The sequence below is a fragment of the Malus sylvestris genome, chromosome 5 (genome assembly GCF_916048215.2).
Source record: "Malus sylvestris chromosome 5, drMalSylv7.2, whole genome shotgun sequence".
Classification (NCBI taxonomy): Eukaryota; Viridiplantae; Streptophyta; class Magnoliopsida; order Rosales; family Rosaceae; genus Malus; species Malus sylvestris.
The window spans coordinates 45,954,024-45,969,814 of record NC_062264.1 but is presented as its reverse complement, the minus strand read 5'-3'; the positions used below and the strand labels follow the sequence as shown (position 1 = coordinate 45,969,814).

At 42.1% G+C, this 15,791-nt stretch overlaps 1 protein-coding gene across 2 annotated transcripts; it reads right to left on the bottom strand.

Annotated features, from left to right (window-relative positions):
- Positions 1-94: 94 nt before the first annotated feature.
- Positions 95-15,326, bottom strand: LOC126621182 (uncharacterized). Of its 2 annotated transcripts, XR_007622821.1 has the most exons (3): positions 4,930-5,067; positions 3,817-4,500; positions 95-742 (listed from the first exon to the last, which is right to left on the bottom strand). XR_007622821.1 is itself a non-coding variant. In XM_050289589.1 (2 exons), the coding sequence occupies exons 1-2, from the start codon at positions 14,782-14,784 to the stop codon at positions 3,989-3,991; spliced, it is 540 nt and encodes a 179-aa protein (XP_050145546.1). In that variant the 5' UTR covers positions 14,785-15,326; the 3' UTR covers positions 95-3,988. The 2 variants fall into 2 exon arrangements, 1 of the variants encoding a protein (XP_050145546.1); XM_050289589.1 differs by lacking the exon at positions 4,930-5,067 and adding an exon at positions 14,757-15,326 and having other exon boundaries at positions 95-4,500.
- Positions 15,327-15,791: the final 465 nt, after the last annotated feature.

Sequence of the window (15,791 nt, the reverse complement as noted above, 5' to 3'; positions counted from 1 at the left end):
AATCATGATAGAATAAATCCCGGTATTGTATTTCATTGCAATTTAGCTTTTATTATCTTAATTACCACGAATCGTAATCCTTGAAGCTGAAGGCTTTTTGTTACCGAAAGATTTTTTTTTTTTAATAAAAAAAAAAAAACTCATCATGTTTATCTCTTTTAGAATATTCAAGAGATTATACATGTCAAAAGAATATCACAATCTTACAATTACAAACACAAAAAAAAATACATTATAATTATTCAATCTTGGAGGACCCTGAGCCTAAACCCTAAACCCTAGTTGCGAGAACTAAAACATTAATTGCAGGCTCGAGAACTATTGTAGAGGCTTCACGAGGAAAAGACTACACCAATCTCTGATGATTTTGCAATTGTTGGCAAAAAGCTCTACTATGAGTCCCCTCCAACAAACGTCAAGTTTCCTTCTCATAGTCCTTTGACGAGCACACAATGTTAGCATAAACACAACACCAAGATCATGCAAAGCAAGTTACCGTGATTAAAACACAAAACCATAAACCATAAAGCAGTGCACAGAGAAAAGACATACCTGCGGAAGAACTTGAACCGGTTGCCATGCTTAATCTCTGCAACAAGACACAGTGCGCCTTCTCCACTCTTCAGTGTTCAAAGGCTCTTAACTAACAATAGGTCTTAGTCCGGAGTTGAGCACACATTGCGAGAGCAGAGGCCACTATATATATACTACATAATCCTAGCCTTCTTCCATAAGGATTTCCCTGTTAAAATCCATATAGAAAAACAATTCATATGAAATAGTAATTCAGCACCAATATGGATTCACAAATCCAATCCCGATAAGACTTCCTATTCAGACTTTAATCCTGTAACTAAGTTCACATATTCATACTTATGCTCACATTCTTACATTCTCCCACTTGAGCAAGTATGAACCAAGAAACCAGTTCGATTAAGACTACAAATAGGGTGATCACTAAGCCTTATGAGCAACATCATAAACAATCTACCTATGCATCTCAAAACAAAGAATCTGAAAACTCATAGTCACAACCATTATGCAACCGGCGCTTTCAAACCACTTATGTCCAATCTGCACATATAACATTATGATCATGCTGATACTTAATGGACCTAAATATCCACTCCCACTATTTCTTAACTTAATTCAAAATAATCAAGTTCATCACAGACAATAAACTGTATGTCCGCAATTCCTATGAATTCAAAACAATTACCTGAGTCAAATCACAAAGATTTCTCAAAGCATCAACTGAATCCAAAACACGTATATCCTTCTTATAACTTGTCAAGGATTTCCTATTACAATCCTTATAGAAAACAACTTATGTTTTCCAAGCCATATCAGTTCAAACATTTTTAACAGAATCCTTCACAAACAAGGATTTGTTCACAGCTTCTCATAAGGCTTTCTTATTCTAATTGGACTTAACCACTCACCGTAAAAAACACTCAATCTCATGTTCATTTCTTACATTTTCTCCCACTTTAACATGAGATCAGTTTCAGACATGAACTTCTCCAATTAAGAAGTGATCACAGAGCCTCACCTGAGAATCCATTGTTATGACCATCATTCTATTACACTCCAAAACATGGAAACAGAGAATCATAAACCACAACCAAAATGCAGTATTGATTCTAAGTTCACACATATCCAGACTGCAAATATGACTCATAACATAAACTGATATTAAACAGTCAATCACATAATATGTTCCCACTTTTCAAGAAAACCAAAACATAAATTGATCTTATAGGAAAGCAACATAACATTGACTTAAAACGATTTACTAATCATAAGCTTAAAACAGCCAAACTATTTCCAAAGCATCATACAAAACTTCCTCTACAATAAGACCACCATCCAAAACTACAAAACTTTAAAATTTTAAAGTAACAAGCCTTGGGAAAAGATTGTTATTGAAACATACACTAAATTACACTATAGCAAAACATACCATTTATTAAATGAGTACCAATACTCAGCAGCAGAAACATATATATATATATATATATATATATCAGACCAATCAATTACAAAAATTGAATCTCTGAATGCAATAAACCTAGCTAACAATTATACTAATTGATAATTAAACTAGCTAAACATAAACTTAACTTTAGAGAAGAACATTAATGCCGCACTAGCTCTTCAAACTTCACAGTAGCAGCATTTCTCAAACTTTATTTTGCAATTGTCCTTAATGCAGTAATTGCTCTTTGTAAAACAGAATAACAAACTACTCCCACTGATCAAAAGACTCTTCACAGACATTAACTACCTCTTTGCCATTAGCTTTCAAATAATCCTTAAACAGTTCTGTTGACCCTAAAAACTACCAAGCCTACGTGGCGCGCATGCCGAGTAATTAGTAAACTAACTACGTCATTCAGTTGTGTGCGGGGCGTGCCAACTCGACGGCCGAGCTCGGCCGATGAGTAAAATTTGTTGATGTTGCGTTGGGTGCGCAGCTGACTTCTGCGTCTTGCGATTGCTACCGAGGAAGGAACACGTCTCAGCCTCTTGGGTTCTCGAACCTGAAGACAAGGCTACTATTCTTACGAAGTTCACAAATCGTTGTCGTTGGATTCGGTCACAGTGATGGTATTCGTCAGAGTAAACTCACGCCGAATCGACACCAAAGTGTAAGGGCACAAATACTCAAAGCGGATATAAGTCTTAATGATAACGTGGTTCGGCCGTCTGAATGCCGAACTTTAAATCCCACTTGAGAGTATCCAATCATAAAATAACTCGGCGTGCAATGCGCTGAGCTCAGTAAGCTGTAACACCTCACTTCGCCAAGAAGGCTAATGAGATGACCTCGATCAATAAGGATTCAGAAATCCTTCTCAACCAAGACTTGGATAGGTAACCAATCACCATCGCCGCAGTGCTATTGATGCCAACGGAAGATGCTGCGAGATCAGCTGATTCTACGGCGACAGAGCTATCTATGCCGACTAAAGATATCACCGGTTGCTTTCACAGTGCTGTTGATGCCAACGGAAGATGTGTCAGCGAAAAGAGAAAATAAAAATCTCAAAGTTGTTGAGAGAGTTTGCGCAGGGCAATTGTGTGTTGAGTTGGAGGGCTCTTTTCGTTACCACATCTGTATTTATAAGACTGAAGTACTTGACTTGCACGGTCATATAATGTTGCAGAGTCTGACTGCAACTCTTCCTCGCATAATGAAATCTGATCTGTGGCATAAGTTGGCTGACTTTTCAAACAAAATATAAAAACTATTTAGGCTTATCCCATCATGACCAAAGACCTAGCTTACCTAGGCTTCTCTCTCCACCATCAAATCCTAGGCTTATCACATCACTACCAAAAGCCAAGCCTACCTAGGCTTCTCTATCCGTGCATGCATTAGTCCATTTGCAGTTGTATGACTATCATCTGCATGCTTCACTATCTAATGTCACGCATATCCCAATTTAATTTGAACTGTACCACTTGCTTAGAGATATAATTCGCATCTGTCAAGATAATTAAAAGATAATTATTATGATAAAAACCATAATATTTTATTTTAACAACAACAAAACTATCTTCACTTTTCCATCCAACGGTTGAGAGCTATGCTCACTCAACGGCCTTGATTGCACATGTCGATGGTGTAAATTTGGGCCCAAACAAGTTCACAATCCTTTCTTAGATGACCTCGAGTTTTGCAGAAAAAACACTTAAGCTTGGCAACATTTTTAATTTTTGGTTTAAGATTGTTAGACCCTTTAGAAATATCAAATATTTTAGCAGAAGTACCAGTCTTATCAGAAGGTTTGGAGCACTTGAAATTCTTACTTGAATTATTTCCAGCATTGTTGAATTTCTTCCCTTTTCCTCCTTGCACAAAATTCACAGTCTCAACATCCTTGCCTCTTTCTTACTGTTGCCGAGTCTCCTCTTGAACACATTGTGCGATGAGCTCATCTATATCCCAACTCTTGTCTTGTGTATTATAAGACACCTTCAGCTAAGAGTATTTGATTGGAAGAGCCTGGATAATCATGAAAACCAACAGTTTTTCTCCAATATTGACATCCATTGAGTTCAACTTCTCAGCAGCATCGATCATCTTCAGTATGTGATCTCGAATTGAACCAATACTATCAATCTTATAGGTTGTCAGTAAGGCCATGTATTGACTAATTTCAGCATTCTGAGACTCCTTGAATTTCTTCTCAATTGCCTTCAAATAATCCACAGCTAACTCATGTTTCTTGATCCCACCTCGAATGGTATCAGTCATACCACTCTCTAAGATAGAAACTGCCACCTTGTTGGCTCTTGACCATCTCTCATGATCTACCTTTTCCACCCTTGTACTTTGATCAGTGATTACAGGCTTGGGATTGTCAATTGCTATATCAAACTCATTAAGAGTTAATAGAAATCCAATTTCCCTTCTCCACTTCTTGTAGTTACTACCACCAGTGAGAATTGGAATGTTGGCCAAATTTAAGGTCTTCATTGTTATTGCAGACACTGCGGAAGAAATCACAAACATGAACCAGTTAGGTTCCTGATTTCCTTTACAGTTTGCACATCACAATTTGCATCAATGATTCATACATATAGTCTTAGCAACACATCATTGATAAGCATACATAGAAAAACTGACTCATTAATAAGAAGATATGCAACAATAGATAATCATGAGATGTCTCATGCATTATAACCATTATTCATGGTTTAACATACAACATAAAGGTGCATTAGTAATCTACAAATTTTAAAACAATTGCAGATAAAACATGATCGAACACCCAAGGTCTAAGTTTCTGCAGAATAGTTTCAATTTCAAAGAAATCCATATAGATTTTGTTATCATAATCTTATATATAAACCTTCGATTCAATCTGCAGACTAACTGCAGAAGTAGCCAAAATAAAACTTGCAATTTATCAATCGTACCTTGCACAGATCCAAATTTGAAGCAGCGCAGCGGAATAACCATTCAGATCAATCATATATGTTGCAAGATTGATAAAATTATAACCCAGAAACACATTTTGTTGGATATTATTCTTAATCGAAAACCCCAATTCGAAAGAAAACCCTTCGTATGGATTTGCAGAGAATCCAACAACAACATCCTCTTAAATTCCAACGGTTATATTATTATTATAATCAAGTTTTGTCGTTATTTGCAAGGATTAATACAAGAACCTGTGTTCGATTCTCCCACCAAGCAATGAAGACTTATTTTTCTCAAATATTATTTATGTTTTTTTGGAATCTACTGGTTTCAATCACATAACTTATAATTTATGAACCTTGGGCTCTGATACCACATGTTAGCATAAACACAATGTTTATACCATATTTAGGGCCTCGTATTTAGATCTCGTACAAATACTCAGGGGACTTAAATGTAATTATGGGATAAAGGAAGGGGCATATATGTAATAAGTGAGGAGTCCTTATTCTATAAAAGGACCCATCACCCTCACAATTGGGAAAGGCCTCACTCTCACTCTCGGAGGCCAATTCCTAGGCCTGAGATCCCCTCTCTCACCCTCAGAAGCTCTCAAAGCTCCTCACATCCCCTAAGCTCTCTCTCCCTCACTTCTCAGAGAAATATAATACAATCAGTGTGGACGTAGCCCAAACCTTGGGGTGAACCACGATAACTCTTGTGTCATTTACATTTCATGCAGATTCACGGTCGGATTTACGTTGTTCCAAGACTTCCGGTTTTGTGCATCAACATTTGGCGCCGTCTGTGGGAAACGACACAAAAAACTATGTCGGTTCTCTTTCATTTTTTTCACCTCTGCCGTGAATCTGCAGAAACACCAAACCAAAATCCCAGTCCCATCTCTCTTTCTCTAGAAACCCAGAAATGGACACAAACACACAGCCAAGGCTCCGAATCCAAGGAAGCGTCTGAATATACTCAAAACAAAATACCACTCACTTTCTCTGTGTCTCTTGATTTTATTCTAAACTTCACCAATGGAGTTGAAGCCCATTCCGGGATATCTTCAAGAAAAGACTATTTTGGTTATTGGAGCCACAGGCTTCCTTGCAATGGGTCTATTCCAAACAGATTCATAAGTGATGCTCTTTTAAGTTTTCAACACAGAACCTATTTGGCAGTCGCTGAGTCCTGCACTCCTCAGAGGAGAAATAATCAAATACACCAAACAAATTCTCATCGAGACGCCGCTAAAATATGGAGGCGAGTGGCACCTACTTCCTCGGCTCAGCTCCAAAACCTCGCCGCCTCAGCCTCACGCAGATCCTCATCTCTCAATCACACCCGTCGGTTTGTAATCTCCTCGGCGTCCTCCCCTTCGTTGACGCCGTTGGTCAAATCTGCACCTAAAAAAGGCTTATTCGGGTGGAAGGCGAAACAACTGGCGATACTCTTCGCTCCTCAATGATGCTGCAGACAGATCAGCGGTGGGAGAAGAATTACGAGTCTCGCTGCAATTGGGCGTGTCGGTGGAGCAAGAGAGAGGCGGCGAGGGCGAGCGTCCAGCTTCGGACGGGATGTCGGCGATGGAGAGCCTGGACGGCGACGACGAGGGATCCTTGATCGGGTTCTACGGAGGAGCTTCGATCCTCTCTAAGCTTGCAGTGGCCATGGCCATGTGTGATACGCTTCTGGGCAGAACCCTGGTGCTCGATTCGGCCAACAAGGTGTCGGTGAATCACGTGCTTGAAAGCTCCAAACTTTCTCTCTCTGGAGTCTGCAAAGTCTGCGCTATATGAATGTCTCCGTACTCCCTTATTCCTGTGGTGTGATGAAAGTGCAGTTGAGCAGTTTTGCAGCTGAGTCTTGAGTATTTCATAAACCTCCCACCATTAAAGCTCACTCGAAAAGCTTCAAGCTTCCATCTTTCTGCACTATCTTCACCCTCCCCGACGGCACCGCCTGCCGTCAGTACATAACCCAGAAACATGACCGTAAACGACTGCACCGCCCACTCCCTCCTCTCTGACCTCGCCACCGATACATTCTGCCCCCTCTTCGTCGCCTCCGAGTTCTGTTGCTCTTCCGGCGTCCCTGAACCCAACGGAACCCTCGTCTAAACCAGCGGATACGGGGATATCGGCATCTGAAAAATCCGCACTTTCTTACCCTGCAACGACAGTAGCTGTCAGTGGGTCGAGCTCCCAGAAAAACTCTCCGACAACCGATGGTACGCCTCCAAGGCGAAAAATGAAAATGTACACGTCTTCGCCTCCAACAGCTGCGGCCGGATCAAATAAACCGACCCCGAATGCCCATGCCCCATGTCATGTCCGGTATGCTACTCTTGCCCACGGGTGACGTCCTCATAATCAACGACGCATTGAACGGGACCGTAGACTGGGAGAACGCGAAAAATCCAGTTTTCAACCCGGTCTTGTACTGAACCTACGAATCCAACCCGGAACGGAGAATCGTGGTGCTGAAGCCAGCCGGCATTCCAACAATGTACCACTCATCCGTTGTTCTTGTGCCAGATGGCAGAGTATTGGTAGGCGAGAGCAACCCACACGAGATGGACAACTTCAGGAGAACTTTCCCCACCGATCTCAACCTGGAGGTGTTTCATCCACCATACCTGGCCCCACTCTTCGCTTCCCTACGACCGTCGATCTTGACCGTCGAAACGAGGGATGATACCGTATGTTGTCATCAGAGCCACCCAGGAAACGAGGGATGATACCGTATGTTGTCATTCGGCGTATCTTCCAAATCATCTATGTGAAGAGGCTCTGTCTGGGGAGAATGAACATGTAGTTGTGAGATTTCGTTACAACAACGACCGGTACAAATATTCACACCATTCGTTAATCATTCTGCTTGGCTAGAACGATAGAAATCTTCATTCAAAAGACAGAAAAAATTAGCAGCTCCGTATACAGTGGAGGTAGCTGCCAGAGCGAGGTGTCTATCGCCGGCGATTCGAGCTTGGAAACAAAGCGCGTCGGAGAAGAGATATCCGAGATGTTTCAGTGGCTTGCAGGGGTATGATTGGTAAATTCAATAAAAGGACTGCATCAGACAGGGATGGGGAACATGGGTGGGCAGAGAATGAGTGGAAAGATAAAGAAAGGCATATGGGTGGTGTCTGTCCAAGCAGCTGTCCTCCTAGAGAAAAGCAAGAAAAAGCAATGGCAATTAAAAGCTTAAAGTCAGATGTTTTCCAAAGGCCAAAGAACATGGGTGGACAGGTATAATTGCGGAAGACCAGAGATAATTGTGAGGGACTCGTGGACCATGCAGAAAGGAAAAGCATAAAGGAAAAGAAAAAGTAAAAGCAAAACAGCACCAAAAAGGAGATTCAACGTGGACTATTCTAAAAGGCAGCATGTACAAATTGTCTCCATACAGGAGATTTCACCCTGGAGCTCATCAGCCATAAATAAAATATGAAGTATGGGGAGGTGGTGGAGGCTGTGATCATGAGGGATCGTGCAAAAGCGGAGATAAGATGAATGTACTTATAATTCCTTGTCTGCCATCTGCAAAAGAGAAAAGAAGACAGAAACAAAAGCAAAAGTAAAGCAGAAAAGAAAAAGAGAAAAGAAGAAGAGAGTGCAGCAGAAAAACACTGCAAAAACAAGTAATAAACACCCCACCCGAATGATGTAATTTATTATCTTTCGGAGACATCTGTATAAACCCCATCAGAGGGTAAAAAAAAAATAAAAAATAAATAAAAATAAATAAAAAATAAAAAAATAAAAAAAAAACTGCAAAGCCCAAAATAAATGGGTTGGCATGTTGTGAAGGGCGAAGGCTCATAAGCCCGAAATAGCACCAACCAGGGGATCAAAAGTACGCCCAGTACTTCAAATCATACATGAACATTACTCATGTCAATCATACATAAACATTCATGAGCATCACTCATCCAATCATACATAAACATTCATGAACATCACTCATCCAATCATACATAAACATTCATGAGCATCACTCATGTCAACATCTATGAGCATCACTCATGTCAACATCCATGAGCATCACTCATGTCAATCAACATAAACATCCATGAGCATCACTCATGTCAAATCAGCTTCAAAGACTTCATTCACCAGAGCTCTAGATTTAAAAGCTTCATTTACAAAAGCTCCAGTTTCGAAAGCTTCATTTACAGAGCTTTAGCTTCAAAAGCTTCATTTACAAAAGCTCTAGCTTTCAAAGACTTCATTTACAGAGCTCTAGCTTCAAAAGCTTCATTTACAAAAGCTCTAGCTTCGAAAGCTTCATTTACAGAGCTCCAGCTTCAAAGCTTCACTTACAAAGCTTCAGTGCAGGGTATACAAATACCACATCCGAACAACCGCCACTTCGGCCCATACATGGATTCAATTTGAAGTCTTCAGCCAACAGACTCTATTGACCGAAGACTTGGGGGACCACATTATGTACCATATATTGGGCCTCAACTGGGCCTCATGAAAAATACTTGGGGGACTCCAGCCCATTATTTATGTATTAAGGAGCGAACCCTTATTCTATAAAAGGGACTCCCCTCACCACCATTAGAGAGCATCAACTCTAGCCCATCATCCATGTATTGAGGAGTGAGCCCTTATTCTATAAAAGGGACTCCCTCACCTTCAAACGCCACAAGCCGAGCCAACCAAGGCAACACAAGCCACAAGCAAAGCGGCCTCGCAACATGTGCTACTTCTAGTTGAGCATCATTTCAGATTGGGCACCGCCTCATATCAAGCATTAGTTCTAGACGACATCTAGTTACTTCGGCCCACACATGGACTGAATTTCAAGTCTCCAGCCAAAAGACTCTCTTGACTGAAGACTTGGGGGACTACTGTTTATACCATATTTAGGGCCTCGTATTTAGATCTCGTACAAATACTCAGGGGACTTAAATGTAATTATGGGATAAAGGAAGGGGCATATATGTAATAAGTGAGGAGTCCTTATTCTATAAAAGGACCCATCACCCTCACAATTGGGAAAGGCCTCACTCTCACTCTCGGAGGCCAATTCCTAGGCCTGAGATCCCCTCTCTCACCCTCAGAAGCTCTCAAAGCTCCTCACATCCCCTAAGCTCTCTCTCTCTCACTTCTCAGAGAAATATAATACAATCAGTGTGGACGTAGCCCAAACCTTGGGGTGAACCACGATAACTCTTGTGTCATTTACATTTCATGCAGATTCACGGTCGGATTTACGTTGTTCCAAGACTTCCGGTTTTGTGCATCAACATTTGGCGCCGTCTGTGGGAAACGACACAAAAAACTATGTCGGTTCTCTTTCATTTTTTTCACCTCTGCCGTGAATCTGCAGAAACACCAAACCAAAATCCCAGTCCCATCTCTCTTTCTCTAGAAACCCAGAAATGGACACAAACACACAGCCAAGGCTCCGAATCCAAGGAAGCGTCTGAATATACTCAAAACAAAATACCACTCACTTTCTCTGTGTCTCTTGATTTTATTCTAAACTTCACCAATGGAGTTGAAGCCCATTCCGGGATATCTTCAAGAAAAGACTATTTTGGTTATTGGAGCCACAGGCTTCCTTGCAATGGGTCTATTCCAAACAGATTCATAAGTGATGCTCTTTTAAGTTTTCAACACAGAACCTATTTGGCAGTCGCTGAGTCCTGCACTCCTCAGAGGAGAAATAATCAAATACACCAAACAAATTCTCATCGAGACGCCGCTAAAATATGGAGGCGAGTGGCACCTACTTCCTCGGCTCAGCTCCAAAACCTCGCCGCCTCAGCCTCACGCAGATCCTCATCTCTCAATCACACCCGTCGGTTTGTAATCTCCTCGGCGTCCTCCCCTTCGTTGACGCCGTTGGTCAAATCTGCACCTAAAAAAGGCTTATTCGGGTGGAAGGCGAAACAACTGGCGATACTCTTCGCTCCTCAATGATGCTGCAGACAGATCAGCGGTGGGAGAAGAATTACGAGTCTCGCTGCAATTGGGCGTGTCGGTGGAGCAAGAGAGAGGCGGCGAGGGCGAGCGTCCAGCTTCGGACGGGATGTCGGCGATGGAGAGCCTGGACGGCGACGACGAGGGATCCTTGATCGGGTTCTACGGAGGAGCTTCGATCCTCTCTAAGCTTGCAGTGGCCATGGCCATGTGTGATACGCTTCTGGGCAGAACCCTGGTGCTCGATTCGGCCAACAAGGTGTCGGTGAATCACGTGCTTGAAAGCTCCAAACTTTCTCTCTCTGGAGTCTGCAAAGTCTGCGCTATATGAATGTCTCCGTACTCCCTTATTCCTGTGGTGTGATGAAAGTGCAGTTGAGCAGTTTTGCAGCTGAGTCTTGAGTATTTCATAAACCTCCCACCATTAAAGCTCACTCGAAAAGCTTCAAGCTTCCATCTTTCTGCACTATCTTCACCCTCCCCGACGGCACCGCCTGCCGTCAGTACATAACCCAGAAACATGACCGTAAACGACTGCACCGCCCACTCCCTCCTCTCTGACCTCGCCACCGATACATTCTGCCCCCTCTTCGTCGCCTCCGAGTTCTGTTGCTCTTCCGGCGTCCCTGAACCCAACGGAACCCTCGTCTAAACCAGCGGATACGGGGATATCGGCATCTGAAAAATCCGCACTTTCTTACCCTGCAACGACAGTAGCTGTCAGTGGGTCGAGCTCCCAGAAAAACTCTCCGACAACCGATGGTACGCCTCCAAGGCGAAAAATGAAAATGTACACGTCTTCGCCTCCAACAGCTGCGGCCGGATCAAATAAACCGACCCCGAATGCCCATGCCCCATGTCATGTCCGGTATGTTACTCTTGCCCACGGGTGACGTCCTCATAATCAACGGCGCATTGAACGGGACCGTAGACTGGGAGAACGCGAAAAATCCAGTTTTCAACCCGGTCTTGTACTGAACCTACGAATCCAACCCAGAACGGAGAATCGTGGTGCTGAAGCCAGCCGGCATTCCAACAATGTACCACTCATCCGTTGTTCTTGTGCCAGATGGCAGAGTATTGGTAGGCGAGAGCAACCCACACGAGATGGACAACTTCAGGAGAACTTTCCCCACCGATCTCAACCTGGAGGTGTTTCATCCACCATACCTGGCCCCACTCTTCGCTTCCCTACGACCGTCGATCTTGACCGTCGAAACGAGGGATGATACCGTATGTTGTCATCAGAGCCACCCAGGAAACGAGGGATGATACCGTATGTTGTCATTCGGCGTATCTTCCAAATCATCTATGTGAAGAGGCTCTGTCTGGGGAGAATGAACATGTAGTTGTGAGATTTCGTTACAACAACGACCGGTACAAATATTCACACCATTCGTTAATCATTCTGCTTGGCTAGAACGATAGAAATCTTCATTCAAAAGACAGAAAAAATTAGCAGCTCCGTATACAGTGGAGGTAGCTGCCAGAGCGAGGTGTCTATCGCCGGCGATTCGAGCTTGGAAACAAAGCGCGTCGGAGAAGAGATATCCGAGATGTTTCAGTGGCTTGCAGGGGTATGATTGGTAAATTCAATAAAAGGACTGCATCAGACAGGGATGGGGAACATGGGTGGGCAGAGAATGAGTGGAAAGATAAAGAAAGGCATATGGGTGGTGTCTGTCCAAGCAGCTGTCCTCCTAGAGAAAAGCAAGAAAAAGCAATGGCAATTAAAAGCTTAAAGTCAGATGTTTTCCAAAGGCCAAAGAACATGGGTGGACAGGTATAATTGCGGAAGACCAGAGATAATTGTGAGGGACTCGTGGACCATGCAGAAAGGAAAAGCATAAAGGAAAAGAAAAAGTAAAAGCAAAACAGCACCAAAAAGGAGATTCAACGTGGACTATTCTAAAAGGCAGCATGTACAAATTGTCTCCATACAGGAGATTTCACCCTGGAGCTCATCAGCCATAAATAAAATATGAAGTATGGGGAGGTGGTGGAGGCTGTGATCATGAGGGATCGTGCAAAAGCGGAGATAAGATGAATGTACTTATAATTCCTTGTCTGCCATCTGCAAAAGAGAAAAGAAGACAGAAACAAAAGCAAAAGTAAAGCAGAAAAGAAAAAGAGAAAAGAAGAAGAGAGTGCAGCAGAAAAACACTGCAAAAACAAGTAATAAACACCCCACCCGAATGATGTAATTTATTATCTTTCGGAGACATCTGTATAAACCCCATCAGAGGGTAAAAAAAAAATAAAAAATAAATAAAAATAAATAAAAAATAAAAAAATAAAAAAAAAACTGCAAAGCCCAAAATAAATGGGTTGGCATGTTGTGAAGGGCGAAGGCTCATAAGCCCGAAATAGCACCAACCAGGGGATCAAAAGTACGCCCAGTACTTCAAATCATACATGAACATTACTCATGTCAATCATACATAAACATTCATGAGCATCACTCATCCAATCATACATAAACATTCATGAACATCACTCATCCAATCATACATAAACATTCATGAGCATCACTCATGTCAACATCTATGAGCATCACTCATGTCAACATCCATGAGCATCACTCATGTCAATCAACATAAACATCCATGAGCATCACTCATGTCAAATCAGCTTCAAAGACTTCATTCACCAGAGCTCTAGATTTAAAAGCTTCATTTACAAAAGCTCCAGTTTCGAAAGCTTCATTTACAGAGCTTTAGCTTCAAAAGCTTCATTTACAAAAGCTCTAGCTTTCAAAGACTTCATTTACAGAGCTCTAGCTTCAAAAGCTTCATTTACAAAAGCTCTAGCTTCGAAAGCTTCATTTACAGAGCTCCAGCTTCAAAGCTTCACTTACAAAGCTTCAGTGCAGGGTATACAAATACCACATCCGAACAACCGCCACTTCGGCCCATACATGGATTCAATTTGAAGTCTTCAGCCAACAGACTCTATTGACCGAAGACTTGGGGGACCACATTATGTACCATATATTGGGCCTCAACTGGGCCTCATGAAAAATACTTGGGGGACTCCAGCCCATTATTTATGTATTAAGGAGCGAACCCTTATTCTATAAAAGGGACTCCCCTCACCACCATTAGAGAGCATCAACTCTAGCCCATCATCCATGTATTGAGGAGTGAGCCCTTATTCTATAAAAGGGACTCCCTCACCTTCAAACGCCACAAGCCGAGCCAACCAAGGCAACACAAGCTACAAGCAAAGCGGCCTCGCAACATGTGCTACTTCTAGTTGAGCATCATTTCAGATTGGGCACCGCCTCATATCAAGCATTAGTTCTAGATGACATCTAGTTACTTCGGCCCACACATGGACTGAATTTCAAGTCTCCAGCCAAAAGACTCTCTTGACTGAAGACTTGGGGGACTACTGTTTATACCATATTTAGGGCCTCGTATTTAGATCTCGTACAAATACTCAGGGGACTTAAATGTAATTATGGGATAAAGGAAGGGGCATATATGTAATAAGTGAGGAGTCCTTATTCTATAAAAGGACCCATCACCCTCACAATTGGGAAAGGCCTCACTCTCACTCTCGGAGGCCAATTCCTAGGCCTGAGATCCCCTCTCTCACCCTCAGAAGCTCTCAAAGCTCCTCACATCCCCTAAGCTCTCTCTCCCTCACTTCTCAGAGAAATATAATACAATCAGTGTGGACGTAGCCCAAACCTTGGGGTGAACCACGATAACTCTTGTGTCATTTACATTTCATGCAGATTCACGGTCGGATTTACGTTGTTCCAAGACTTCCGGTTTTGTGCATCAACACACAACACCAAGATCATGCAAAGCAAGTTACCGTGATTAAAACACAAAACCATAAACCATAAAGCAGTGCACAGAGAAAAGACATACCTGCGGAAGAACTTAAACCGGCTGCCATGCTTAATCTCTGCAACAAGACACAGTGCGCCTTCTCCACTCTTCAGTGTTCAAAGGCTCTTAACTAACAATAGGTCTTAGTCCGGAGTTGAGCACACACTGCGAGAGCAGAGGCCACTATATATATATACTACATAATCCTAGCCTTCTTCCATAAGGATTTCCCTATTAAAATCCATATAGAAAAACAATACCTATGAAATAGTAATTTAGCACCAATATGGATTCACAAATCCAATCCCGATAAGACTTCCTATTCAGTCTTTAATCCTGTAACTAAGTTCACATAGTCATACTTATGCTCACATTCTTACACACAAATCACAAACACCATTACCTCATATTTGAACAACAATCACCACTCGAAATCTGAGAATGAACAAACCATGACTAGGAACACAACCCCAAAATCTCTCCTCGACAAAGTGAAAAAGTGACCACAATCACGAACTGAAAGCTCTCCTCAACATAGAGAGAGAGAGAGAGAGAGAGAGAGAGAGACTACAAACTAAAATCAAAGAGGAAAAAAAAAAGATTAAGAAGGATTGCGCCGATCCCAACGCCAAGGGCAGAGATCGGCAGCTAGAGTTTTTTCTCTTGCTTTTCTTTGGGGACGGTTTTTCTTTTTTGAAGCGGAAGACTTGTGTGTGTGTGTGTTATTATTTTTTCTTTCAATTATTGAAATTGAAGGTCTATGAATGATTATGATCCATTTCATTATTTCTATATGGTATCTACTATCAAGAAACCTAAGTTTTTTTTTTCTCTGTTCTTTGCCCTATACCAAACCCTAAACCCCAACCCTTCTAGTCAGCATGCATGTTTGGGAAGACAAATTCTGATCAGAGTGACCAAGTTTTAACTTGTTGTATGGCAGTATTATAGTAGACACTAGAGTAGTGTGGCACCACTAGACTAGAGTGACCATTTGGTTTAGAATCACTCTCTTTTTTGTTTACTTCCCTGCACAATCATCTTTGATTCTTAACGAAAGCCATGGGTTTGGGC

Bases quoted from the DNA above. Each gene is read 5' to 3' on its own strand.
- LOC126621182 (XM_050289589.1), bottom strand. From the start codon at position 14,784: ATGGCAGCCGGTTTAAGTTCTTCCGCAG. The intron at 4,501-14,756 runs GTATGTCTTTTC...TTTCTTCCGCAG, and splicing joins CGGTTTAAGTTCTTCCGCAG to TGTCTGCAATAACAATGAAG.